Raw genomic sequence first — 26,606 nt, 5'->3', positions numbered from 1 at the left:
CCCCCCTCTCCCCCTAGTTGTAGTCTCCCAGGCGGTCCAGATGCTCCAAGAAAATCAATTAACGTAAGCTGACAAAGGCACCCGATGAATTCGGAAACAAGATGCCCCCGAATATAATAAGCAGGTACAAACGGCATGACGATCAACATCGTCCCGCGGGGTGCCGTCAAACCGGATCAAGACCCTCCAAATAAGTGCGAGTGCACTAATCCGAACCCGACTCTATCCCGAAATGCCCGGGCATCGGGCACGAAGTGGGTGAGCCTAGTCAACTCTATCGCCCACGTCTGACCAGAAGGAGGCTCGTACCGAGTGTATAGTGGCTCTCCATCTACCCGCAATCCACATCCTGAAGTGTAATCGTGGCCTCACCAGTGCGAAGATGGAAGGTATGTGTCTCTGGCCTCCACCGCTCAACCATGGCTGTGATGAGCGCCCAATCATGCTGTACCCGACCAACGGACACACAATGGTAGATGCTGCCCCGAAATAATATCTCCAAGACGCGAGGGTGTGGGGGTGCTCGCGTAAAAGAGTCCAAGCTCTCTGCAGCCTACGGGGGCGGAGCCTAGTAGATATCCCTATAGTACCGACCCATAATAAGTCTGACCTATGATTGTCTTGCAAAGACAATACTGATCTATCAGAGGGTCCCGGGTGAACAGAGGGCCCCGGGTAATCATCGGGCCCCGCGTGAGCATCGGGCCCCGGGGGAACATCGGGCCCAGGGGGAACATTCGGATCCATGAAAGAGTCCGGTCTGTACAAAACTAAATTAGTCATTATTCTTGAAATGAAAGATAAATTATATTAACTAATTAATAATTTGTAGGGAATATGTGAATTATGTAGTATTATATCTTGTGAATAATTAACATGGGATATGCAATAAATTTAATATGTGATAGTAAGGACACATATGTGATGGCAAAGACTTTTAAGTTAATTACTTTTGAATTATGTGATGGCAAAGACTTGTTAAGTTAATTAGTTTGGGAATCGAAATTCAAAGCGAATATTTGTTTAGAACTCTATTTTGAATATGTGATATATTTTTAGTTGACTAAATAGCCAACACAACTACGATAAAATTAAACTAAAAGAGTATATTCGTCGACCACATATTTTCCTACAAACTTTACATTTTTTTTGCTAGCTTATGTATTTATGAAAAGAAGAACTTTAACTATTCTTTTTAAGATGATCTTTTTTTATTTAACATATATATATTCACGCTTTTAAAATTATATAGATAACAATTCATAATCATTTACAACTTATCTGGATGGTTGTTACCTATTGTATTATATTATGTTGTTAATTTAAATACAATGTTTGTTTTGATTGTTACTTTAATATTATTTTTATGTAACGACGAAAGGTCCTATTTTATGTAACCACTGATTTGGTCCTATACAATACGACACAATACGAAAAATGTCAAAACAATACATAACAATCATCCAAACAAAGTGTTAACAATATAATAATTCATTACCAATCAATTTCTTTCAATTCATAAACAATATTTAACAACTAATAAATTCATAATCAATATTTAACAAAATAATAATTCATTAACAATTCATAAATAATTAACAAATTAACAACTCATAAACATATAACAAATTAACAATTCATAAACATTTAACAAATTAACAATTCATAAACATTTAACAAATAATGAATTAAACAAAAAAAAAAAAATCGGAACAAAGGGCAAAAGCCACGCCCGATCGAACAAGAACCAAAAAAAAAAAAAATTAATTTTTTTTTTTGGAAAATAGCAAGGATTAAATGTTAAGCATGCTTAGAATATAATGTATATAACAAAATAATAACAAAAGTTCATAGTAGAAAACCTTAATCGAAGATTTTTTGTAGAGTTATTTAATCGAGTTGTACGCCGCTTTTCCCCAAAATTCGAACTTAGAATCTTGCTCCTCGACTTGAATATACCGAGAATCTAAACTTTCCGGATGAAATTTAATAGAAAATGACGTTTTTGGATGTGGGACCACCTCATTTTTTTTTGTCAATGGCGGTTTCTATTTTTTTTTAAACCACTGGAGGGACCAATGGTGGAACCCGATGGGTTTATGTGGAACGATATAGCGCAGTATTTTACTGCGCTATAGGTGAGAGAATAATTGTTATAGCGCAGTAAAATACTGAGTTATAGGTGAGAGAGAAATCACAAGTATAGCGCGATGAAAATATCGCGCTAAAGCACTAACGGTAGCGTTACGGTTAAGTGCTTTAGCGCAGTATTTTACTGCGCTAAAGGTACTTTTGTAACATTTTTTTTTGTTGGGGGTATTTTGGTTCAAAATAATTTTTTTGGGGGCATTTTTTTTCCTGACCCTACGAACTAGAGACTGCTTCCCTACTGGCCTAATCAATGCAAAGCCACAAAGTGGCCCGATCAGACAGTTATATTCACACCAGCTGGAGTCTCAACCTAAAGTTCCATGGAGAAGCCTGGTATTCCACAACACAGCAAGGGCAAAAGCTGTGTTTATCATGTGGTTGCACATTCAAAATTGACTATTAACTACAGACAGGCTATTGAAATGGAATGTGCAATTGGATCCTGAGTGTCAATTATGCCATGCTGGAGATGATACAAGAGACCATCTGTTTTTCGAGTGTTTATATACTCAAACAATCTGGATGAGGTTGATGCAATGGTTACAAGTAACCTGGCCAGTAGTACCTGATTGGCTATATTAATATCAAACTGTACTTATGGCTTGTAAAGGGCGATCACAACAAGCTCAAACCATTAAAATGGTGTATGCAGAATTCACCAGTGTTGTGTGGGCAGAGAGGAACAATCGAGTGTTTGAAAAGAAAGTGACATCAGGGGAACAGGTAAAGTGACATCAGGGGCACAGGTTGCCAAGGCAATTGCATGCACCTGTACAATGCGAGCTTCACCAGCAGCGCAAACAAGATTGTTGTGGTGCAAGTTTTAGGCGAGAAGGTGAGGGTTTCTGGTAGCTAATATTCTCTTTGTAATAGTTGCTAACTAGTACTGTTCCTTTATGAGTATGTAAGAGGCGATCCCATCAGACTAAGCAAGCTGTGATAGCTTAGCTGCTTTGTAAATATTTACTTGGTAATTAATACAAGTTGATAGTTATCCCAAAAAAAAAAAAAAATAGAGAAAAAATTATTATATACAAAATTCAAGAAAATAAGAAAATTAGTCAATCTTATGTGAAACTTTAGAAATTCTCATAAAATATATTTAGATGAAGGAATGTTCTTTGGTAGTAAGATGAAGAAATTGTTGTTATGTAAAGTATTATTTTATTTATGTGTGTTCTAAATTTATATTCTAAAAGAAGTACATTATCTTCAACGAAATAGATGAATAGGATAATAATAAAAGTTATATATTTTTATATTTTAATTATAACAATTAAAGAAAAAAAGATTCTTATTAAAATGGGGAAACTCTCACCGAACAATATTGTATATAAGGAGGTTATCGGTCTCATTCAATATGTGAAGGGGATATTGTTTCCCGACCCTTAAATATTAGGGGGTTAAAGTGGGATTGACTCTTTCTTTTATCCCACGTTTTTTTTTCTCAATCGACGCTTCTTCTCACATTTGCTTGTAACCGAATTGTACTTAAAACGGATTAGATGTTAAGAAATTAATTAATCGCCTGTTGAAAAACAATCACATGTCATTATAATTTGGTTATGTTTGTTTATCTGCATAAAGGGCCATGCGTGCTATAAACAGAGATTAAGGTGAAGCATAATATAAAAGGACGGCCGACAACTTCATACAAAAGAAACATACTCTTATAGTATACAAAGTAATGAAATATTTCTCTTTTTCTGTTCTGAAATGCCCTAATCAAATCATGTAAGCTAAAATTTCTCCAGAAATAACATATGTACTTTTTTTTTTTTTTTAAATCATTAGAGGCGTTTTCATAATATATTTCATATATGTACTATTTCTAAGCGTTTATGTTTTATGTCTAATTAATATTACATAATCAGAATACTTACAAAAATGATTTTAATTGGAGTAAATCTCTATGATAAAGATGTGAACTAACTTTATCACATTATTGAAGGCCAAAGTCATAGATGGACCCCTGAACTTGTTCTGATTTTTTATTTAGACCCCTTAACTGAAACGTTGACCATCTCGACCCTCGAACATAAGATAAACTGTGCCATTTGAACCCCTCGTGCCAGTTGGGCACACGCGTGCAGTGCACCTGCAGTGACATGGAAAAATAGACCAATAAAAATAAGTCATGTCAACAAAAACAATTAATTTTACAATCTATTTAAATAATTTTAAAAAAATCTGAAAAACCCAACCCATCCTCTCCGATAGCCCACTTCACCGCCGCCACTGTCTCCGCCCCCCCCCCCCCCCAACCGCCGCCTCTTCAAAATCTATTTAAATAATTAAAAAAATGGTGCCGTTTTTTGTCGGAGATTTGTTTAAATAGATTTTGAAGTGGAGCAGCGGCGGAGGCGGAGGCAGTGGCGGCGGCGAAGTGGGCTATCGGAGAGGATGGGTTGGGTCTTTCAATTTTTTTAATTATTTAAATAGATTTTAAAATAGAGTTTTTGTTAAAATTAATTTTTAATGATTAAAAATTTTAAAAAAAGAAAAAATTTGGTCTCTCATGCTCTGTTTAAAGCAGTGCACTGCACGCGTGTGCCCAGCTGGCACGAGGGGTTCAAATGACACAGTTTATCTTATGTTCGAGGGTCCAGATGGTCAACGTTTCAGTTAAGGGGTCTAAATGAAAAATCAGGATAAGTTCAGAGGTCCATTTATGACTTTGAACTATTCAAGTAATATTTTAAATCTTTTACGACACAGCTCATGTGAGGTTCACGGTTGGGAAACAAGCACAGTATTGGCACTTATAAGACAAGACACATCACATATGGCTCTTCTTTAAAGTGACAGTCATTTATAAGATTGTTCATAGTAATATACTACCTAACTTTGCAGTGACTAGTGAGATTTATTCTTCAAATTGGTAGAGTGTTTAGCTGGATTGGTATGGTGTGTGAAAAATATATAGGAACCTTATAAATTGTAGTACTTTATATGTACATATATAGTATGATGTTGTGATTTAACTATGTAAAATTCCGAATTTTTGGTTCAAAAAACAATTTACTTTAACTGTTAGAATTGACGTTGAAAAACTTTCTTTAGTCACTAAGATATGATCTTGTGCTATAAACAGGAAATCACTACTTTTAAAAGGAATGAGAAAGCTTAGCAAGAATCAAATTTCTGTGTTATGCAAAAATGGAGGAAATACTTGTATTGAATTAATGGATTTTTGTTGGGTTCAAATTACTTCACATGATCAAAGTCTCAAATCATCTTAATTCTTCACACTTATCTCAAGTTTTGAACACCATTTTGGGTGTGTGATGAACTATAGTTCACTTACTTCTTTAAAGGCTTATGGCATAAAATCACCTTTTCAATAAGTTCCTAAACTCTTATTTAAAACCTCGAGATGTCATTCTTGACTTCCAATTCGAACATAACATGTAACATGAGTCAATCAATTGGCCAAAACAAGCCCATGTTTTTGGGAATCCGCGACTTAAGTAGCACAAAAAATAAAAAGTTGAACCAAACTAGTACAAAAAAAAAAAAAAAACAGAAGTAGTATTCACGCACGAATTTCGTGCGTGAAAGGACCAAACTGCAAAATTGCAGACCAGGCCTTTCACGCACGAAATTAGTGCGTGAATGGGATCATTACTAGTATGCACTAATTTTGTGCGTTAATGTTGGGGTGCTTTTTTTTTTTTTTTTTTTTTTTTTGCCTTACCTTTCCAATCACGTTTTTTTTTTCATACTTTGGGCAAAGATTAGTCATGTTTTAAAATCCCAAAATATCAATATTTTATATAAAACTTAATATCTTTTTTTGCGTACAATAATGTCGGCTCATTACATCAAGTCCACCTAAACGTTTGGATCGTCGTTTTAGGGGTTCTAAAGTGCCCCGAAGCAAGTTTTGAAACTTGTAATATTTATAGGGTTTTGATTTAAGTGTTTTATTATATTTGAATGTACAAATTTAAATATTTGATTTAATAATAATTGTGCGTGAAAGGGTAAAATACATCTTCCACTTTCACGCACAAAATTTGTGCGTGAAAGGGTGAAATACATCTTGCGACTTTCACGCACAAAATTTGTGCGTGAAAGGGCATCATTAGGCACGCACAAAATATGTGCGTGAAAGGGTCGCCTTTCACAGATTTTAGGGTTTATGTGGTAGTTGCTGCACTTTCAATTTACGATGTGAAACAATATATAAAGACTAAATATGGAAAAAAAATATGTTATTTACGATAAATTTTACAACACTAATGTATATACACTATCGAGGATGGGTCCCACATGTAGTATGTCGGAGACTATCCCTAGGCCGAAGGCTCATACCATCCCCACTGCCCTCGTCATCATCTCCATCGCCTTTTTTCCTCTTAATAACCGGGCGCTCCAAGCCATGATCATCATCTCTTTGCACAGCACGTGCTCCCCCGACTAGAACGTGCTTCTTCTTGGGATCCGGTCCCGGCACACTCGGAACCTCGAAGCCGAGTTAGGTGCCGGTATCTCGAACTCTACCTCGTCGGGAGTCGCCACCTCAGGCGCCGAAGGATGAACTCGAAAAGTATATAATAATTAGTACCATTTATTATTTATATTGAATACATTAACGTTATTTATTTAATAGAACTTGTGTGTCAACGGGCGCACCGAGTAGGCTCTTGAGATGGGTGTGGTGGTGAATATGAGGTAGTCTCTCGAACCTTAAATAATATATAAATAATTTAAATTTGATTTATTCTAAAACGGAACTGAAATAAAAAATAATTAATAAATTATTTCCACTTTATTGTAAAAGTCAAACCTGTGTGTCGACGGCCTCCATAGATGCCTGGTGAGAGGGCTCCTGAGCGGCCGCTGGAGCAGGAGATGCAGATGGTGCCACATCAAACACGAAGTCCTCGAACATGGAGTCGTCGAACTGCAAAATGTAGGCCACCGCACCGTAGATCACGAACGGGCCGCTCACCCTGTGGATCACGAACTGGTGGATCTGAAAGTGAAGGCCAGGGCACATAACCTGGAAAAGGGTCCGGCGTATACAGAGGTGTCTGTGAAGTCGACGGCCGGGAATGAGAAGTCGATGGGATATCTGTCGACGGAGCCTCATCACCTCTGCCAGCCCTAGCACCTCTGCGAAGGCCACCAGCTCCTCGGCGACCACGGCTACCTGCTGCCCCAGGTGGGGCACGGGGAACACGCTCATGGAGACGCTCAAAGTCATGTGCCTGTCTCATACCAGTCTCGGCAAGCTCAATCATCCGTGCTGCGTACTCCGCCGTCTCGGGGGACTCCGTACGGGCAGTGCTCTCATAGCGCATCGTCTGAACGGTCCGTACCTGCATATGTTTGTCAATATTAACAATTGAATAAATTTGTAAAGTAGTACATAAGACGATGGTTTAAGTTTAAGACTAATAAAACTTACCGGCGCCTCGTACGCTCTGCGAAGCTACATATCCCGGAGCCATACGGACGACGCCTAGAGGGTTGCCAATAATGATGCGAGTGATCCGCGTGTACCACTCCGTGTACACGTGGATGGGAGTGTCATGTCCGACCACCGCTAGCCTCGCCATCCTCACATCCCGACTGCGGACTGGCTGCCGCATATGGGTCGCCATGCATCATCGACGCCCGCACGCTCGTCCCTCGCATAGTGTTCATGCTCCCAAACCGTAGCCACGGGTATATTTTGTACATACCCAAACTGCCGTAACACGCGATCGGGCGCGTGATACTCAACGATATCCATATGTATCAATGGACACCGCGACATCCACATGTGCTGACCAGCCCTACAAAACGCCGGCAGCTCATCCAAAATATGATCATACGGCGTCCATATAAAAGCCTGTAAAAAGAATTGAACTAGTTAACAACAAAAGACTAAAATAGTAGTTATGTGGTCTAGCGTGTGAATCCAAAATATGAACATACCGTACGCGCCGTCATGCGGTCTAGGCGATCCTAAACGGGAGAAGGCCGCGTGGTGCGTCTCCACACGTCGGCGTACGCCTCGCGACCATCTCCGCGCGTATGGCATCGGGACAGTAAGATAGTCAGCGGGAGGGTCAGCTGGTATGGGCTGAAAAGGTCTCAACCTAGTCCACACCCATATCTAATATGGTCAATTAAAAAAAAAAATATCAGTCGTCGTTTTAAATAAATATATTTTGTGTATAATTACACACACTTAAATATATTACCTGAAGAAGTGAGCAAAATGCAGGGACCTCTAGCCTCGTGCCCATAGAACATTGGCATAATCCTCGATACATGTAGCCCAGCACAGCAGCGCCCCAACTATAACATCCTATCTCGGCGAGATCGTCGATATACCGAAGATACCTCGAGCTCGTATGCGAACCGAAGTGTTCGGGAATAGGATGGCCCCGAATATGATGAGTAGGTATAGACGTGCACGTCGATCAACATCGATGCGAGGCGTGTCCTCTCCAATCGGATCTTTGCGTATGTCCGCGAGGCGCAAGTGAGCGTAAAGGGCCGACAACAAAAGCAAGACTCGGCCGGATATATGACCATCCGGAGCCGCGAAACCGGTGAGCCTAGTCAACTCACTCCCGGTAAAGGCGGCACACGGGGAGGCTCCCAATATATACGGGCGGCGTCCGTCGACACGCGCCCGTAAATGACCTCCACGTCACGAAGGGTAATGGTAGCCTCACCGGTGCGGAGATGAAATGTGTGCGTCTCCGGTCGCCACCTCTCAATCAATGCCGTCACTAGCGACCTATCGTGCGCGTGCCCGACCAACTTCGACGCACGGTAGATACCGCCCCGACGTAGTATATCCGGGACACGAGGATGTGGTGGGCGGCGGCTAAGATCTCCCGTGCGGAGTCCCCTATCATAAGTGTGTACGGACTTGAGACTCGAGTACAGGTCGGATGTCCATATATGTTGCGATCTATGCTCGGGCTGAAGATACAGTAACTCTCGGTCGAAGGGCCCCGGATCAAGAGGGTGGTGATCCATCTATTTTACGCATTTTAAATAAATCATTAACTAGTATTAGTATTAGTTATGTAATCTGTTATCGAATATTTTATTAAAGATTGTGGTGACCCATCTGTTTTACGTATTTTAAATAAATCATTAACAAGTAATATTAGTTATGTAATCTTTTATAGAAAATTATATTAAGGGTTTTCAATCCTAAGCTACGGGTTAAGAATCCTAAACTAAGGGTTTTCATTCCTAAAATATAAAGATAAGTCAAATAATTAACAATTAGTTAGCATACAATTAGTATAAATAATTAATAAATAAATAAATAACTAACTAATCAAATAATTAACAAGTTATTATCACATATTTAATAAATAAACAATTAAGTAACTAATCAAAAAAATAATAAATTATTATCGTATATTTAACAAATAAGTAATTAATTAACTAATGAAACAATTAAGAAATTATTAACAAATAAACAATTGGCTTAACAAAAACAAAATAAATAATTAGCCAGTCTAACAATTGAAATAGCTAGTCTAACAATTAATAAATACTTAAGTCACTAATCCAACAATTAACAAATACTTAAGTCGCTAATCCAACAATTAACAAATACTAAATAAATAAGCAATAAATAATTAACTAATTAACAATAGATAAACAAATAAAAAAAATGAAAAAATGGGCAGTCCCAACAGTGCACGGACTGCCCAAAAACGCAAAAAAAAAAAAAAAAAAAAAAAAAAAACGAGTAATGCACCACAGTTATACAATGATCATACTTAGGGTAATAATATATTTAACAATGTAATAGAAAATTCATAGTGAAATACCTAGATTGAAGCTTTTTTTGAGTTTTTGAAATATGTTATACGGTACTATTCGAAATCCAACCTTAGAAACTTGTTCCTACACTTCAATATCAAAGAATATTGAGTTTTGGATTGAAAAATAACGAAATTATCGTTTTAAGGGGGTGGGACCACTGGAACGGGCTTTAAGGGGGGTGGGGAAGGGAGCAGTCGCTGGTGGGGAAGATGGGGTCAATATATGTTGACCCCATTCACGCACTAATTTCGTGCGTGAAAGGCCAGATCTGCAAATTTGCAGTTTGGTCCTTTCGTGCGTGAAAGGCCTGATCTGCACATTTGCAGTTTGGTCCTTTCACGCACGAAATTCGTGCGTGAATACTACTTATGTTCTTTTTTTTTTTTTGTACTAGTTTGGTTCAACTTTTTATTTTTTGTGCTACTTAAGTCGCGGATTCATGTTTTTGGTGTAGAAAGTAGATGAAAAAGTTGATCCCACCTTGGACACCTTTTTATATTTTGTTTGGCAGGTGAAGAGTTTCCAAAAAGATGCTTCAAGAAAGTGAGGCGAATAGCAGAACAGGTTGACCTTAAGACCCTTTATGCCCAAAATATCATAAGGTAGTATTTGTTTATGTACAACTTTGAATAGAGAGGTGGGTTGCTGCTGAACTCTTAATTAGTGCTCTTCGCAAGGATGAAATTATTTGAGGATAAGCATCACTTTTTTTTTTTTTTTTTTTTTTTTTTACCCCATATTCAATATTTTTACCCCATATTCAATTATTTTTGCTATTAAAGATGACTTTAGTTTCAAAATTCAAATATGAAATCTTTATTACTATTAACGAGGATGTGGTACTTAATTACCATCTTACCATAAGTACGGTGGAAAAAATAAAGGGAAAAGTCTCACTTTTAGGTAAAGTTATTTTTGCTATTAAAGATGACTTTAGTTTCAAAATTCAAATATGAAATCTTTATTACTATTAACGAGGATGTGGTACTTAATTACCATCTTACCATAAGTACGGTGGAAAAAATAAATGTATGCCGAGCAAAATAACCTCGAAACTGAAGTCATCACAAGCATCATGGATGGTAAGGAAAATTATTTCTGCTAGAAGCACTTTAGAATAGGCTCAGCTATGGGAAAGTCAACAACCATTAGAATTAGAACTATATACTTGCTGCTCATTGGGGATGGTATTAGAGTGCCATGGAGATGCTTGATGTTTGCTAATGGAGCCAGGCCTAAGGCTAGATTTACACTTTGGCTCCAACTTCAGAACAGGTTGTTGACCACAGATCGATTATTCTCCTGGGTTATTGATGTTGATCAGAGTTGCAAGCTGTGCCAGGGACAGGTTGAAACCAGGGACCATTTGTTTGTTCATTGTCCATTCACGCAAAGTTTATGGCAAAGGCTCTTAGGGTGGCTAATGAGACCTTATCACAATGTTGCTACATGGGAAAACCATCTTGAATGGGTCATCTCACGTACCAAAGGAAACTCTCAGGATGCTCAGATCCTTCGTCTTGAGTATGTTCATGTAACCTTTGAAAACAAATCAAGACAGTGGTAGATGATAGCTAGGAGGTAGCTTATATTTGCAATGTACGAGCCCCTTTGGGCATTAAAACTAAGCTTCAACAGTTTTTAGGTAGGTGCATGCTGTTGAATGCTTTAGAGTTTTATTTTTGCGATAGCTTAACTGTGAGAGTTGGCTATTGTTCTGTAAATATTCATTTGGTGATTAATGAAAAAAATTAGTTACAAAAAAAAAAAAAAAACTCGAAAACAATTAAAAGAGAAATTAGTTAATTACATATTTCTGTTCTTGTTGACCCAAAAAAGAAATTAAAAATGAGGAACAGCAGTCTCAAGCATAGGAAAAAGCTGAAAGTAGTAGGTAAGAGGAAATATAAAAAAAGTTTAATTACCATACGTGCACAGATAGATAAAACAAATTAAAACAACCAAGCCATAAAAGACAATTAGATATAATATTTCAATTTGACTTATTTTAGTTGACAGTTTAACACATCTTTAATTCACACTATCAGTTTAATTGAATCGTCTATCACAAATTACTTGTTTCGTTTATAGCTGATGACTAGTTCCAATAACTATGAGTATTTGTGATTATGACTAGATAGCATAAATACTTATACACTAGTTAAATTCATAACGTTTTAGACCAAAAACACACGGACTAGTTACTAATTATAAAACAATTAGTAAGTGACATGTTTTAATCGATACAAATCACGAATAATGTAAAAATCTTTATTGCCGTTTTTTTTTATTTTTTAAAATAATGGAAGCTAAGGTGGAATTCACACGATAACTAAAGGGGAAGTTTTGTGTGTGTGTGTGGACATTTGATATAATATAGTATCCAACCAAGGTCGATTATTAATATAAATAGGGGAGGCCACTTGCCTCATTTTCAGCACAATTGAGCATAAGACAACTTCCCCCCACGCCCTCCTCTCAGTTTTCTCACGCAGAACTGTCTTTTCTCTTTAGTTATATATATTTTTGTTGTCCTCGTGAAAACAAAGAAAATTATATGTAAAGAAAACTAGCTAGAGAGATAGTTTTACAGGATTGAAGTGAAGTAATTAATACATGGAGATGGAGGCAGGGAGAGGAGAAAGAGGAGATAATAACGATATTTGTGAAGAGATTACTACCAGTGTTGATTGGAGAGGAAGACCTTCTAACCCCATCAAACATGGTGGAATGAAAGCTGCTGCCTTTGTTCTTGGTACACAAAGTTTAATTTACTATCCCATTCCCCTCAGTTTAATTTCTTCTTGTTTTTTCTTTCAGGTTTATAAGTTTAAATCTGTCAACTATTGATCTTTGTCTCTTTAGAAAATGTCACTAGCTAATTAGCAGGTTTTATTTGTCCCTCATCTTGGATGTATATGACACTATGGTTGTGTGGTGCTACCATTAGTTCGTATTTTCATATATATCACAATATTTATATCTCCTCTATTTCTTATAAATTTATGGTAGATGTCATTAGTGTATTTTAACTTTGTGGTGTAACAAGTAATCACTGCAAGAAAAATATGTTTTTCCCTCCAACATTCAGTGGGAAATTGTGTTATAGAACATAATTTTCCCACTTCATTCCCACCGAACCAGCTCATTGGGAAAACGCATGGTGAAAAACAGGTTCCTACTGAAATGCTGGAAAATAGCCAATGAACATTTTTTCCGTGGAAAATCAGTGGGAAAATAGAGATTTTTTAGTAGTGAATCAATAGTTATTTCACTTGCGGGGCAATCAAGAAATAGAAGCTACCATCCTAGGGGGAGGATCTATTATCTCTCTACCCAGCTCCTCGTCTAGCAGCCATGTTTTATTTTGAAGGTTACTAGTACCACTTATTGCTGAAGATTACTTATAGATATAACATGAAAATTAAACTCTTTCTGATAATCTATTACTTATAGATATAACATGAAAATTAAACTCTTTCTGATAATCTATATGAAAAAATAAATGCAGGACTGCAAGGATTTGAGATAATGGGAATAGCAGCAGTTGGGAACAACCTCATAACATATGTGATAAATGAGATGCACTTTTCATTGTCAGAATCAGCAAATATAGTGACAAACTTTATAGGGACAATCTTTATCATTGCATTGCTTGGAGGTTATCTCTCCGACTCTTATCTTGGTTCCTTCTGGACCATCCTCATCTTTGGCTTTATCGAACTTTCGGTAAGTTACTATATTTTCTCAAGTCTTTTTCTCTCCGAGTTTAAATTATATACCTTTTCAGTATAAAATGTTTTAACGTTATAAACCATCAGGTTATTCTAATATTTATAGGTAAATCTCCTTGAAATATTAAATTTGTAATCTTAAAAATAAGATAGATTACCTGTTATACCAAGTAAAAATGACTAAATGTTATTGTATATAACTTAAACACTTCAATTTTGTACTCTATTCTCTCCTTTCCCCTTTTTGTCACTTTCTACCCCCTTAGCTTTCTTATCTTAAATGCCATAACAAGTTGGTTCAAAATTCATATCCAAATTTCAGTATCAATTTTATCATGCACACTAGCAAGCGAGCTGGTCCTTTGACAATACTGAAAAAGACGGTCAAAATTCATAACCAAATTTCAGTATCAATTTTATCATGCACATTAGCTAGCTAGCTAGCTGGTCCTTTGACAATACTGAAAAAGACGTATTACTATGCTTAATTGAATGTGTTTTGTCTGCAATAAAACGTGAATCTTTAATTTACTAATTTTCTTGGATACGAAATTAGGTCCTCTGTTCAAACCAATGGATTCATTTTACTTGTCATTATCATGTTAAAAAGGAAGTCAAAATAAGTACTGTACTCTAAACTTTTAATTACTACTCCGTTTGGTTAGGTCGAACACATATATTGGTCACCACTTCGTAAGAAAAAAAAAAAAAGTTACTAGCTCTTGAAACCAAGAGGCCATCTTGCACCCCCTCCCTCCGGATACCCCGGAGCATTTTCTCTCAAAAAAGTGATAGTAATTTCTTAGTTTAAGTTAGACAACAAACCTATCTATAATGATATCGTTTGTCCGAATTTTTTATGGTTGCTATTTCGGAATGTTATTATAGACAACATATAATATAACATAATATGAAGAATTAGTTTTTACAAAAAGTGAACTGTTATAGTACTAAAATATTGTTATAGAGGATGACTGCTATAGGAAAGTCTGATTGTATACCCTGAACTTACACTATCGGGGCAATTTAACGGATTATAGCATTTTCTAGATTACCATATAAGTCTTGATGTGAGAAATTAATTTTTTGTTGTAGGCCAACTTAATCAATCTGATAATATAAAAATTCTTTACATTACTGGTGCATGCATAAAACATACTCTAAATATTTTTTTCACTTGTGAAGGGTTTCATATTACTCTCAGTACAAGCTCATATGCCACAGCTAAAGCCACCAAAGTGCAACATGCTAACTGATGGAGACCAATGTGTGGAAGCAAAGGGTTTCAAAGCATTAATATTTTTTGTGGCATTGTATTTGGTGGCACTAGGGAGTGGATGTGTGAAGCCAAATATGATATCCCATGGTGCTGACCAATTTAATCAAGATAATCCAAAGCAGTCAAAGCAACTTTCAAGATACTTTAATGCTGCTTATTTTGCATTTTCGATGGGGGAACTTATTGCACTTACAGTACTTGTTTATGTGCAAACAAATACTGGAATGGATGTTGGATTTGGTGTCTCAGCTGCTGCTATGGCTTTGGGATTAATCAGCTTAGTTTGTGGCACTCTTTTTTACAGAAATAAACCTCCTCAAGGAAGCATTCTCACTCCCATTGCACAAGTAAATTTTTCTGAATTAACTTTCCTTTTAAGATTCTTTTTTTCATGAATTTTCTTTTTCTTTTTATCATGAGAGGTTTTACATGTTGTTGTGTCAATAACTTTTATACCATCGGATCATTCAAATGTTATATACAGGTCTTCTTATAATTTGAGATTTGAAATCTTAAAAATAAGATATGTTACCTGATACATATAGTATAAAACTTATTTATAGTGATGATATATCATATATATTAATCCACTTAAACTCTTTTATCATTCTGATTTATTACACTATCAATCACCATGCAGATTATTAATTGATGCTTGCTATTAAAATTAGTTATAACTACAATTAAATGACTTGATAGCATAATTTTCTTATACTACTGTTTACTTGGTTAAGCTCTTTCAAAGGATAAGACACTCCAGTTCCTTTTTTTGATATTATTTTATTCCTTCTTTGATGTTTGACTTTTGTTGTCCTTTTAATATTACATTATTGCTAGGATATCTAATGATGACAATCTAGAAGACTAGAATTGAATTGGGCGGTTGGCTGCCATTTTCTGTTTGTTAATGCTACTTTTTTTTTTCTTTTCTGAATCTTTAATATAATATAATCTGATTTGACTCTGGGGATTATGGATGCAATCTTGTTCTCTTTAGAGGACAACATAAAAAGTTAACCCCTCCACATATTTCCCAATTAAATAAATAACTTAAATCCACATACTGTATATTTGTCGTCTTCTGATTCATGCATATTCTAGGAAAGAGCTCATTATCATTATTAAGTCCTCCATATTACATTTGTCGGAGGATGTGGCACCTTCCCTATATTTTATTTGTCCACCACCCCAAATGGAAACCCCACCCCCCCCCCCCCCCCCGGCCCAATATAACAACAAAAATAAAAGGAATAAGCTATATACTTTAGGATAGTATAATTGTTTTTAGTATTATCAATAAATTTTAATTTGTGTTAGCAGATTAATTAATTTTATTTAATTATAAACTAGTGCTTATTTAAAAAATACTAATACTTCAATTCGTTTGAGAATTATTGAAGAAGTGCTCTTAACTATTCTTATACTTTGTTGTGGTTATAATGGCAGGTTTTGGTGGCAGCTTTCTTAAATAGAAAGCGTGTTTCTCCATCAGATGCACGTATGCTTCATGGAACCCACACCACCAAGGCTCCTAATGCCAATCCCACTATTCTTCTTCTTCACACCAATCGATTCAGGTATATTTAAAGACTTAATTTATACTACACATGAATACTGTAAATATATTTTTACATCTGTTATTGTGTTTTGATCTACTATAATATATAACGTGTCTAATTTTTATGTTCGTGATCCCACTTCTCATGAATGGTTACTTGCTGTTATCTTTTGTCTGACATAATAATGTAAGATACATATTCCGCCGTAGTATGTGTTTAGAAATATGTTACTCCATTGATAATATTATCATCATAATGTTCTTATAGGGACACGATAAGAAATGATCGCTACAATAAAAGATATTTACATAGAGAAACTTTTTTTTTCAGGTTCTTGGACAAGGCTTGCATAAAAATGCAAGATGGAAATACCACAAAAGAGATAAGTCGATGGAGACTTTGCACAGTAACACAAGTAGAGCAAGTCAAGATCCTAATTTCAGTCATTCCCATATTTGCTTGCACTATAATTTTCAATACCATCTTAGCACAACTTCAAACATTTTCAGTCCAACAAGGAAGTGCCATGAACACTAAGCTAACCAAAAATTTCAATATCCCTCCAGCTTCCCTTCAATCAATCCCTTACATAATGTTAATCTTCATAGTCCCTCTCTATGACACATTCTTTGTCCCTTTCGCCAGAAAATTCACCGGCCATGATTCAGGTACAATTAAAGAATGTGACCATCTCGTTAAAAAAAATTAAATTGTTAGAAAACATGCAGTTCTAATTACTTATTTATATTATGTCTCAACAGGCATCACCCCTCTGCAACGTATAGGAGTTGGCCTATTCGTTGCAACTTTCTCCATGGTATCAGCAGCCTTAATGGAAAACAAACGTCGAATTGCCGCAGTTGAATCGAACGAAACCCTATCGATATTTTGGATCACCCCACAATTCTTGATATTTGGAATATCAGAAATGTTCACTGCAGTAGGACTTATTGAGTTCTTCTACAAACAATCCTTAAAAGGGTCGATGCAATCATTTTTAACAGCCATTACTTATTGTTCATACTCATTTGGGTTTTATTTAAGCTCACTTCTTGTTTCCTTAGTGAACAAAATCACTTCAAATTCATCTCGTGGTGGCTGGCTTAGTGACAACAACCTCAACAAAGACAGACTTGATCTTTTCTATTGGTTGCTGGCAGTGCTGAGCTTTCTCAATTTCCTCAACTATTTATTTTGGGCTAAATGGTATTCGAAAATGGGATCTTCATCAGCTACAATAAATCAAGAATTCAATTCCAAAGTTGTTGGAGATGGTGGTATAGTTTAGCGGAATCACTATGTACTTCTAGCTGGGGGAGTAATTAATTGTCTCTAAATTCTAGCTCTAAGGCGCCTATGGCAATTATGGGGATACATATAATCAACTCTACTTGGGTGATGTTGGAATATATCTGTAAAATGTCTATAAAAGTTCCACGAATCATGGAGGTTTATGTTATTGTTTGGTTATATTAAACCTTTCTAAGTTATATGTACTCACAATGTAAGGATCTATTATATTATCAATGTAGTTAAACCTATCATAGATAGTTAATAAGTAATAAATTTTAATGATCAGGTTACAAATTAACGTTTGTCATGAAAGTTTACCTGTACTTGATTTATAAATAACTTAAATATATGAATATTTTAAACATTGTCAATGCATAAAACCTATGCTAAAAAACTATGCTAAAAAAAGAAGCCTTTACTAGTTGTATAAAATACTTATGCTCAAAAAAGGAGGTTCCCTTTTCAATGTTCTTTTAGTCGGTCTCCCCCGAGCCTCTGGCTTTGTAGAATTTAGGCAGCATTCCATTTAAAAGATTCAATGTATCTAAAGATCATGTAGAAAATAAAGGATCTATTCACTTTCTTTTGAATGACAAAATAAAAAATAACACAAAATGGTTGACTCGTACATATTCCCACATCATTTTTATCACTAATCATGGTAAACCAAAGACGGATTTAAAATTTAAATTTAATGAGTTCCACTTTTAGAATTTTTAACAACGAACTCGTTGTATTTTTAAATTATGAGCTTATATATAATATTGTTGAAATTTTAATTAGTTCTCACAAATTCTCTGTCGCAAAAATATTGAATTCGGATGAACCCCATACGTAAAAGCTATATCCTTCTCTGTGACAGATTTATTAATGTAAACATCGAGTGCGGCTAATATTCTTTTGTTAAAGCAGAAGTAAGAGTCCACTAAAGCAATATAACAACAGCAATGTGATGAATATTCATGGAACATAATGAAAGCATACATACATAAAGTCAAAAAGAGATGTCAGTGACAAGGGCAAGGTGGGGCTTTTTTTGGTGGGGAGGGAAAAAGGGGAAACATATATAGATACTTCAATGGAAAATCTAGTAAGCTATGAAGATGGTGTCTTCATTTTTACTGTTTTTACCTCAATGATTTAGTCTTCTCAAAAGAAACATGTCTGAGACATGTTTTGTATTGGGGCTAGGCCCCTCCCTCCTATTTTCCTAAAACAACTTCATAACTGCTCATTAGTATGTTAACTAAAAGGGTTGTAATACATTATTCTCTTTTTTTAAATCCTTTTGGTCATCATATGTATCACAGCTTGTGGTATCAATTATATGACTTAATTCTTTCAATTATTACTCTCGCTCTCTTTCCTTGATGGAATAGGATAAACCTCTCTATAATGTAGATGGAAGTACGCTTTATGACAATTTCCTTGGCCACCTTTCCCATGTAAGTGTGTTCTAGCTATGATCATAATACACTTCTATATTGCACTAAATGTCACCATCAAAGGGCATTCATTTTTCAACTTGCAAAACACAGGAACTTTTAAGCATCATCAGATTAAAGAAATTGGTCGAAAATAACTCCTAGCATCCACTCAATTGATATTCGTCTCAACCTTTTTCATGTTATATGGAGTAGTATCTTCTATTTCTATCTTAGCCTCTTTAGTTTAATTTCTCTAAGCATAAAAATCCTACCTCTCAAATGCAACCAATAGTAGATATCAAAATATTTATTAGTTTCACCAATCCTCGCGACTTGTGCACTGACTGTTGTAGCTTTGCTGATCACATCAATTGGTTATTTTTCTTGTTAAACTGCGACTTTAGAGACACGTCTTTGAAGGAACATTACTACTATTGAGTTAAAACCACAATGCTTTTGCCCTTTTCATGTGAAATGAGTAGGAAGGGTAGAGCTGACTAGTTGTCACCTCATGCTAGATTCAGCATAAATTCCATATTACACAGCTCAAATGTGACCCAAAAGGTTAAACAGATTGATTCAATAGCACCCCACATGAATGTGACGAAATTATAGACTAAGATGACTATCAGAATGAATCAACCCAGTCAAAGTAATAAACCCAAGAACTAAAATCACTTGGTTGTTACACGTCAAAAGATTGAAAAAAAGAAAAAGAAAAAAAAATAAAGTGAATCCCGGCAAAGTCACCAAGAACTCTGTACTAGGGAAAAACATCTGTTTTACATATAGGTAGGACACCTAAATTAAAGCAGCAGATCGAGTGTGGTCTTGCTAAATTATGGGGACCAACATCTACTCATCAGAGCCCTCACCATTTGCGCCTTTTAGATGCAAGTGCTTTTCCCTCCTTTGAAAATCTGTCAAACCTTTACCGCTTCCGGTTACACCAACCTTCCCATGTGGATCATCCGGAGACTTGAAGATACTCTCACGCTTTCGACCAGAGAAGAAGCCCACCTGAAATATAAATAATATGCATAAGAAACAGCAGCTTAAAAGGCTCTAAAAAGGATGATATAAGTGTAGCGCCATACAGATCTGTCTACTAGTTCGAGAGACACACAAAATTATGAATAACTAAGACAATTATGGGATAAAGATAATCCAATGGCCTTGTGAAATATTTTGCAAATAAACGCAGCATCTTACAAACACAAAAGTAAAATCATGGAGTTGTATCAATGTAATATTTTTGATAAGATAGAAGTGAGAAATATAATTGAAAGGCAAGACAGTATAAGAACTCTGTGGTAACTGAGTATCCATTGTTTTCATACAAGGCACAATCATAATTCTTTATTCCCAAGAAAGAAGCAATGACAAACAAAAAGATGGCTAACCAGCAGTAACTAATCAATTAACATGAGCAGATATGTACAAAATCTATTCTGCCTTTGACATCAAAAAACTTAACTCCTGATAGCATGAACACTTCTTCTGAGAAACAGAGCTATATACACATCTCACTCCGAAACGTTTCATGATCAATGCACGTCATATAAACAATACCAATCTCAGCTTCTTGTCTAAGTTACTATCACTACTCAGCCTTTTCTTTTGTTTAGACCCCGTAATTTTATTTCAATTTCAAGAGTTAGTAGTGAGAACATTTTTAGAGGTAAGCACTGCGTGAAACAGTATAAGGATTCTTGGAGCAACCTTTTATTTCAACATTTTTTTTTTTTTTTTTTTTGCTATTTTAGTTGGACGCAGATCAATAAACCCAGCAGGAAGTTGGCAGTTGAAAGGATATATTATTAAAGAAGACGATCTCAACTAATCGCACCAGTCGATGTTATGTAATGACAGCAAATTGATTGACAATAAGCCACTATCATATTGTACTTTCTCCAAAAAAAAAAAAAATTATCATATTGCATAGTAAGCACAGACTCTTAAAAACGTGATTCATAAATCAGGTTTAGCAAGTCACCAACCAGCATACCTTCTTAGTCTGGCCTTTAGTTGACTGAAATTGTTGCCAAGCGTTTTGCCTCTTGTTTTGAGCAACCTCAAGTTGCTCTATCCGCACCTTAGACTTGAAAGCATGAATCTTTTTCTTTTTGGCAGCTTTCTATGAAGAATAAAGACGAGGTCATGAGCAGGAATGAAAACAAAAACAGACAGTTTCTGACAAATCAAGAAACCAGAGGAGGCAAGAGGTGAAAGCAAGTAAAGGTGGACAACTGATCATGTAAGAAAACCAACTAGCCCCTGCTCTAATGAAGTCTTTAACTTCTACTTTCCAGTAATGTCGGACTACTTCTAACTGCTTTGAAGTTATAGTACCTACGCCCGTCTGCAGATGGTGCAGATCTAATCTCTTGCAAGAAAATTAGGATTACTTTAAGCAAAGTAGACCCTAATCATATATCCTTTCCTATCTACATATCAAGAGAATTAATGAGGCAAAATACAACAGACAACATGGAGGAATACTAAGTTTGTTCTCAGCTAATCTTTTTTTGAGAAAAAAAAAAAGGGTAATTATATTCTCAAATATCATTTTCCCTACCCTCAGTTCTAAAATTGACATTTAACATACCACATCTTCTGGATCATTAGGGTCAATGAGAAGCTTTGCGGGCAAACTCCGAGATTGCATATCACTAGCTGCAGCTTGAGCTATCTTTCGTTTGAGAGCTTGTTTTGTGGCCTCAGCTATCTTTTCTGCTTCAACCAAAGGGTTGACAGATCCCTCTTCAATTGGTCTTATATTAGCATGATCCACCTGAAATTACAAGTTGTTGGCGTTACACTAAACTCAAATGAACTCCAACACTTGATCTAGGAGGCATCCTATTTATCCGTGTGAGTGTGTGACTGTATAGCATTCTCATATTAATACACATTTCATTGTACTTTCAACATCCATATTGAAAGGCCCGGAAGAGAACGTTATTTTGGGGGCGGGGGGGTTAATCCCTGTACGTACCAGATTCAAGGGATTAGTTCACCCGTCAAACAACATAATAACATTCCTTTGGAAATTTAAAAAAAAAAAAAAAAATCTATTCGGGGGGAGATCAGAGAGATTTTGTTTCACCACAGAAAATTAATTGATTCTTCACTTTCATAAAATTTTCACGATACACCTGAATCCACACTCAAACGATTTATTCTCCAAATCTTGGAACAAACCAAAAATACACTAAACCTGAATATTTGACGCATTGTCTTTTTGCAGTTGTATATCAGAGCAAAAACAAGGTCAAAATTTCAAAACGTCCTAATCCAGATAAGCTTACAACAGAATATTAAGGATTACCAAAAAGGAAAGAAATCCTTTCTTAATTTCAATACGAGAACCAAAGATAGCCCTGATTTGTAAACCGAGAACAGACTTTATGAAAAGCAGCAGACATGATGGGAATCGAACCTGGAAGTCAGAAACCACGACAACTGAACACGCCTAAAGAAGCAAAACTGACAATGCCCAATCGTTACTTAGGATTACATAGTAAAACAAACAGACCCTCATAACATACGCTCAACTTACAAGATAAAGAAAAATCTGTATATTAATTTGTCTGATTAGATTGTTAAATTTTTTAATCCAGGTTGATCACCAAGAACTGATTTTACATATTCCAGAATGTAATAGTAATAACTTTGGCCACAGCCCCCCTTGCAAACACAGTTTCTTTATTGATTAACAATGAAATTTGAGCGTCATAACCATCAGCACTCAATAATTTAGAGCACTTATTTGGCTATCTTCTAACATAAGCAAGATTAAGCATATCACCAGACTGATCCTTGTGATGTTCGGTTTTTTCCCCAAAATATGCCTCTCTCAGAAAAGTTGGTTCTCTTACTGATTCTACTCCACTCCTCTTGATATTTGGTGGTGATAACAACAGTAAATATGCTAGAATTAAAGAGCGAGGTAACATCATTTAAAATAAAGAGTCTTACTCCAGCCAAGATTTCATCCAATGGTAATGGGGATTACATGACATAAAATGGTGTTCCTATTTCCGTATTTCAGTTGTTGGCACTTTGGTTTAGACTAAACGCAACAGAGAAGCTGGAAAAGAGAAATGGTCTAGCCTAGTCAGCAGGAGTAACAAGATCACAGATTATTTAGACCAAAAACAACATAGATAAGTAGTTAAAAGAAAAGAAAAAAATAGAAGAACGCTCGAAACTAAAACAGGCTATGAAGCCAATCAAGAGATTCCCATAAAAGCATAAAAACAAAGCATAAAAAAGAAGCAATACCTCTTCCTTGTTACCCCATTCATCATAGCAGACATAATAGCCATTTGGAGTATGTGCATGAATGGTGGCATCATACCTGGAAAATCAACTACATCAACAATAAGAAAGAGGGAGAAAATATAAAGAACAGTTGAAGAGAGCATAAAAATCTTCAAAAGAAAAAAGAGCAATCACCGCAGAAGTTTCTACTCACCACTCCCCGTCTTCACTATAAACGGCTTGTACTTTAGTGCCCACAGGAAACTTATCGGCATGATCCAATATTGATCTTGATTCCTGCAGACAGAGGAAGTTAGGAACCAAACAACACAAAAAGGAATTCATGCCGGCACACAATCCCATCCCCCCCCCCCCCCCCACAACAAAACAACAAAAAAGCACTCTCTCTCTGGAACACCTCTACGGGGGTATTAACTTAATGAAAAGAGAGATGGGAGAAGCCTTTCAATTAAACATTTATGACCGTTAACCCAAAAAGGATCAATTCAGTAATACACATGATAGAAGAATGAAGAGGTCAATTTACTCGTGCTTACTATGTAATAAATCTATAATCCATCAAAAGGAAAGAAAATCAATATTCGATATCCAAACAGACTATTTCTGATATTGAGGATTCATACCATCGAGCCCAACTAGCTATGGATTGAGGCGTGTAGTAGCTGCCGAAGAATAGAATAAATAAACTTGCTTATGATTGGGGCAACAATCCAGGCTTCTTCCCTTAAGATAATATATTCATTATTTGCAACTTCTAATTACTTACAATTCTGAATGAACCACGACTACTTCCATCAGATAACTCCCCCCACCCCATCCCCCACCAAAAGAAAAAAAAAGAGAAAGCCTTGCAAAATTACATCCAAGGAGGTTCCTTACATAAAAAGGGGTTGGGAATTCCAACAATTTTTACAATCAAACATTGAGTAAGGGAGCCTTTCTTAGGTAGAAATTAGCCAGAAACCACTTTAGATATACAATCATTAAAAGCACTGCGCTAATTCAGTATTTTCCAATTAAAACTTAATGCTTTTCAAGAATTATAGGGAGAGGAACATCCACCAAAGGATGAAAATATAACTTTAACAGAGTAATCTTTATGATATACCGCATTAGAATTCCCAGAATGGTGGAAACCATGAGATGCATCAGCACTGGTCCCGGTACCCATCCCATCTTCACTTTGTTTTGCAGTGACAAGGAGCTCTTCTGTTAAGGCAATCACCTGCATTTCAGAAAGTACGCCTGGTTTAGTACTATTTGCTTTGCAAGAGGCAAGAAACAAATTAATTTTTTTAATTCCAAACTTAGATTCACAGAGTGACATCTGAAATCATGGGATAGAGGTATGCTGGCCACCATCACATATCGCAGACCTGCAATGGAATCAAGACACGAAAGTGATGGACACCTTGAGAAAGTTGCTAGCTCCAAAATTTTACAATCGCCACACGCCTTACTACCAGCGGGGTAATTTACTCTATCAAATAAAATCCTCACCTTTAAAACCAAATGACAAACTTATGTTTCTTCAGTCACGAATAGTTCCTTCACACTGCTTGTTTATCGGCAATATAATGTTCGTGTAAGAAAATGAGAGAGAAGAAAGGGATACTAGTAATTAATCCAGAAAAGAGAGCAAATAATTATCTACAAATAAGACTTAGCCTTCTGTGCCAATAGATCTCTCAGAAAAATGATGTGATACTGGTAATAAGCTAAGCAGAGATATTAAGATCACGCTTAAGAGAGATTTTCTCAACAAGAAAAAATTTAAAAGAAACAGTGGAGAACTTAAAACCAAGTGCAAAATGTCACCTCAACAAGCTCTTTCTCCATGTCAATATATTCGGAGTTGTCCGGTTCATCATGTAACAGCTCTCGCACCTGGTATATAAATAAAGGAGAATTTGTAAGTTCGAAGTACAGGAACTGCAACATTTAAGAAGCGAGATATAATTGAAGAAAGAGTGTGCAACTAGAAATAACAGAACCACATCAAAGAGTGTGCAACTAGGAATAACAGAACCACATCTCCTTTGCTTAATATTTGGTAGTTTTCATTGCTACCAGTTGATTAAATAGCAAAACCTACAGGGACCATTCACTTCGCTTCTAGTCCCACCCATCAGACAGCATCTGTCAGAGCCTCAAAAGTGTCTTAACATTCTAATGTTCCAAGTCAACTTAATATTTATAATACAACTAAAATCAGACATAGCACATTATCTACTGGAGCACTCCATCTCTTATGCCTTCTATCAAACAAAATTGTCCCTAAACAAAGATAAGTCTAATGAGATTCTAGGAATTATTTTGCATGAGTTGTGATATCTATATGGGTTGGATCACCAAGCTGACTTCATCGTTTCCCGAAGCTCCTTCAACTCGAACACTAATGAAACTAGCCTATAACTATTTCTTCCTTCACAAAATTAAGTTTATAACACACCAGAAAAGTAGTAACTAAGAATTTTCTCTTCTAAAAACAAAAGAAAAGGACAACCCCACCTCAAAATCCTATTTTTTTTTTCTAATTGTCAGAACCACCTAATTACAATCTGACAATTAACACCAATACAATGATGTATATGTATACATACGCTCTGAATTTTGCTTATTCAAACAAACACTTGAAACCAACTCAATCAATGGATGACTTCAAGAGCACAAAAAAACTTATCAAATAGAAAAAAGAAAAGATTTTGGATTTCAAGCATAGCATGGCAAAACTCAAGAAATAACAATTACAATTCAGAGGTAAGAAATTAGGGTTTAACCTGGTGAAGTTGGTCTTTGTAAGTAGAGAGATTTGAAGCCAATTCTTCAATGCTAACTTCATCTGCTCCGCTTTGCATCTTTTTCTTTATTTAACGAATTTGATTATTGAATAAACCCTAGAAGATTTATCGGGTCAATTTTGAATCGGGTATAGTCACTGTGACAAGGGGTCGTTCCTCAATGTCATGTAGTATATATTTAGCCGTTTACTGTGGAGTTTTTAGACAAACATCATCCCTTCCCTTTATGTATGGGAGTAGGTTTATTTTGGACCTTTAAATATGACTTAAGCATCTTTAGT

At 35.9% G+C, this 26,606-nt stretch overlaps 2 protein-coding genes across 2 annotated transcripts; one reads left to right on the top strand and one right to left on the bottom strand.

Annotated features, from left to right (window-relative positions):
* The first annotated feature begins 12,378 nt into the window (after nucleotides 1–12,378).
* LOC132064505 (protein NRT1/ PTR FAMILY 4.3-like) lies at nucleotides 12,379–18,092 on the top strand. The gene is made up of 6 exons (XM_059457504.1): nucleotides 12,379–12,700; nucleotides 13,457–13,674; nucleotides 14,865–15,305; nucleotides 16,405–16,535; nucleotides 16,848–17,185; nucleotides 17,279–18,092. The coding sequence occupies exons 1-6, from the start codon at nucleotides 12,562–12,564 to the stop codon at nucleotides 17,803–17,805; spliced, it is 1,794 nt and encodes a 597-aa protein (XP_059313487.1). The 5' UTR covers nucleotides 12,379–12,561; the 3' UTR covers nucleotides 17,806–18,092.
* Nucleotides 18,093–19,752: 1,660 nt separating this feature from the next.
* Nucleotides 19,753–26,508, bottom strand: LOC132064504 (uncharacterized). Its single transcript, XM_059457503.1, has 8 exons — nucleotides 26,305–26,508; nucleotides 25,343–25,411; nucleotides 24,633–24,749; nucleotides 23,718–23,800; nucleotides 23,525–23,600; nucleotides 21,846–22,031; nucleotides 21,246–21,374; nucleotides 19,753–20,257 (listed from the first exon to the last, which is right to left on the bottom strand). The coding sequence occupies exons 1-8, from the start codon at nucleotides 26,380–26,382 to the stop codon at nucleotides 20,093–20,095; spliced, it is 903 nt and encodes a 300-aa protein (XP_059313486.1). The 5' UTR covers nucleotides 26,383–26,508; the 3' UTR covers nucleotides 19,753–20,092.
* Nucleotides 26,509–26,606: the final 98 nt, after the last annotated feature.

This window comes from Lycium ferocissimum, chromosome 7, assembly GCF_029784015.1.
Source record: "Lycium ferocissimum isolate CSIRO_LF1 chromosome 7, AGI_CSIRO_Lferr_CH_V1, whole genome shotgun sequence".
In the NCBI taxonomy this organism is placed as follows: domain Eukaryota; kingdom Viridiplantae; phylum Streptophyta; class Magnoliopsida; order Solanales; family Solanaceae; genus Lycium; species Lycium ferocissimum.
This window is presented reverse-complemented; position numbering and strand designations above follow the sequence as displayed.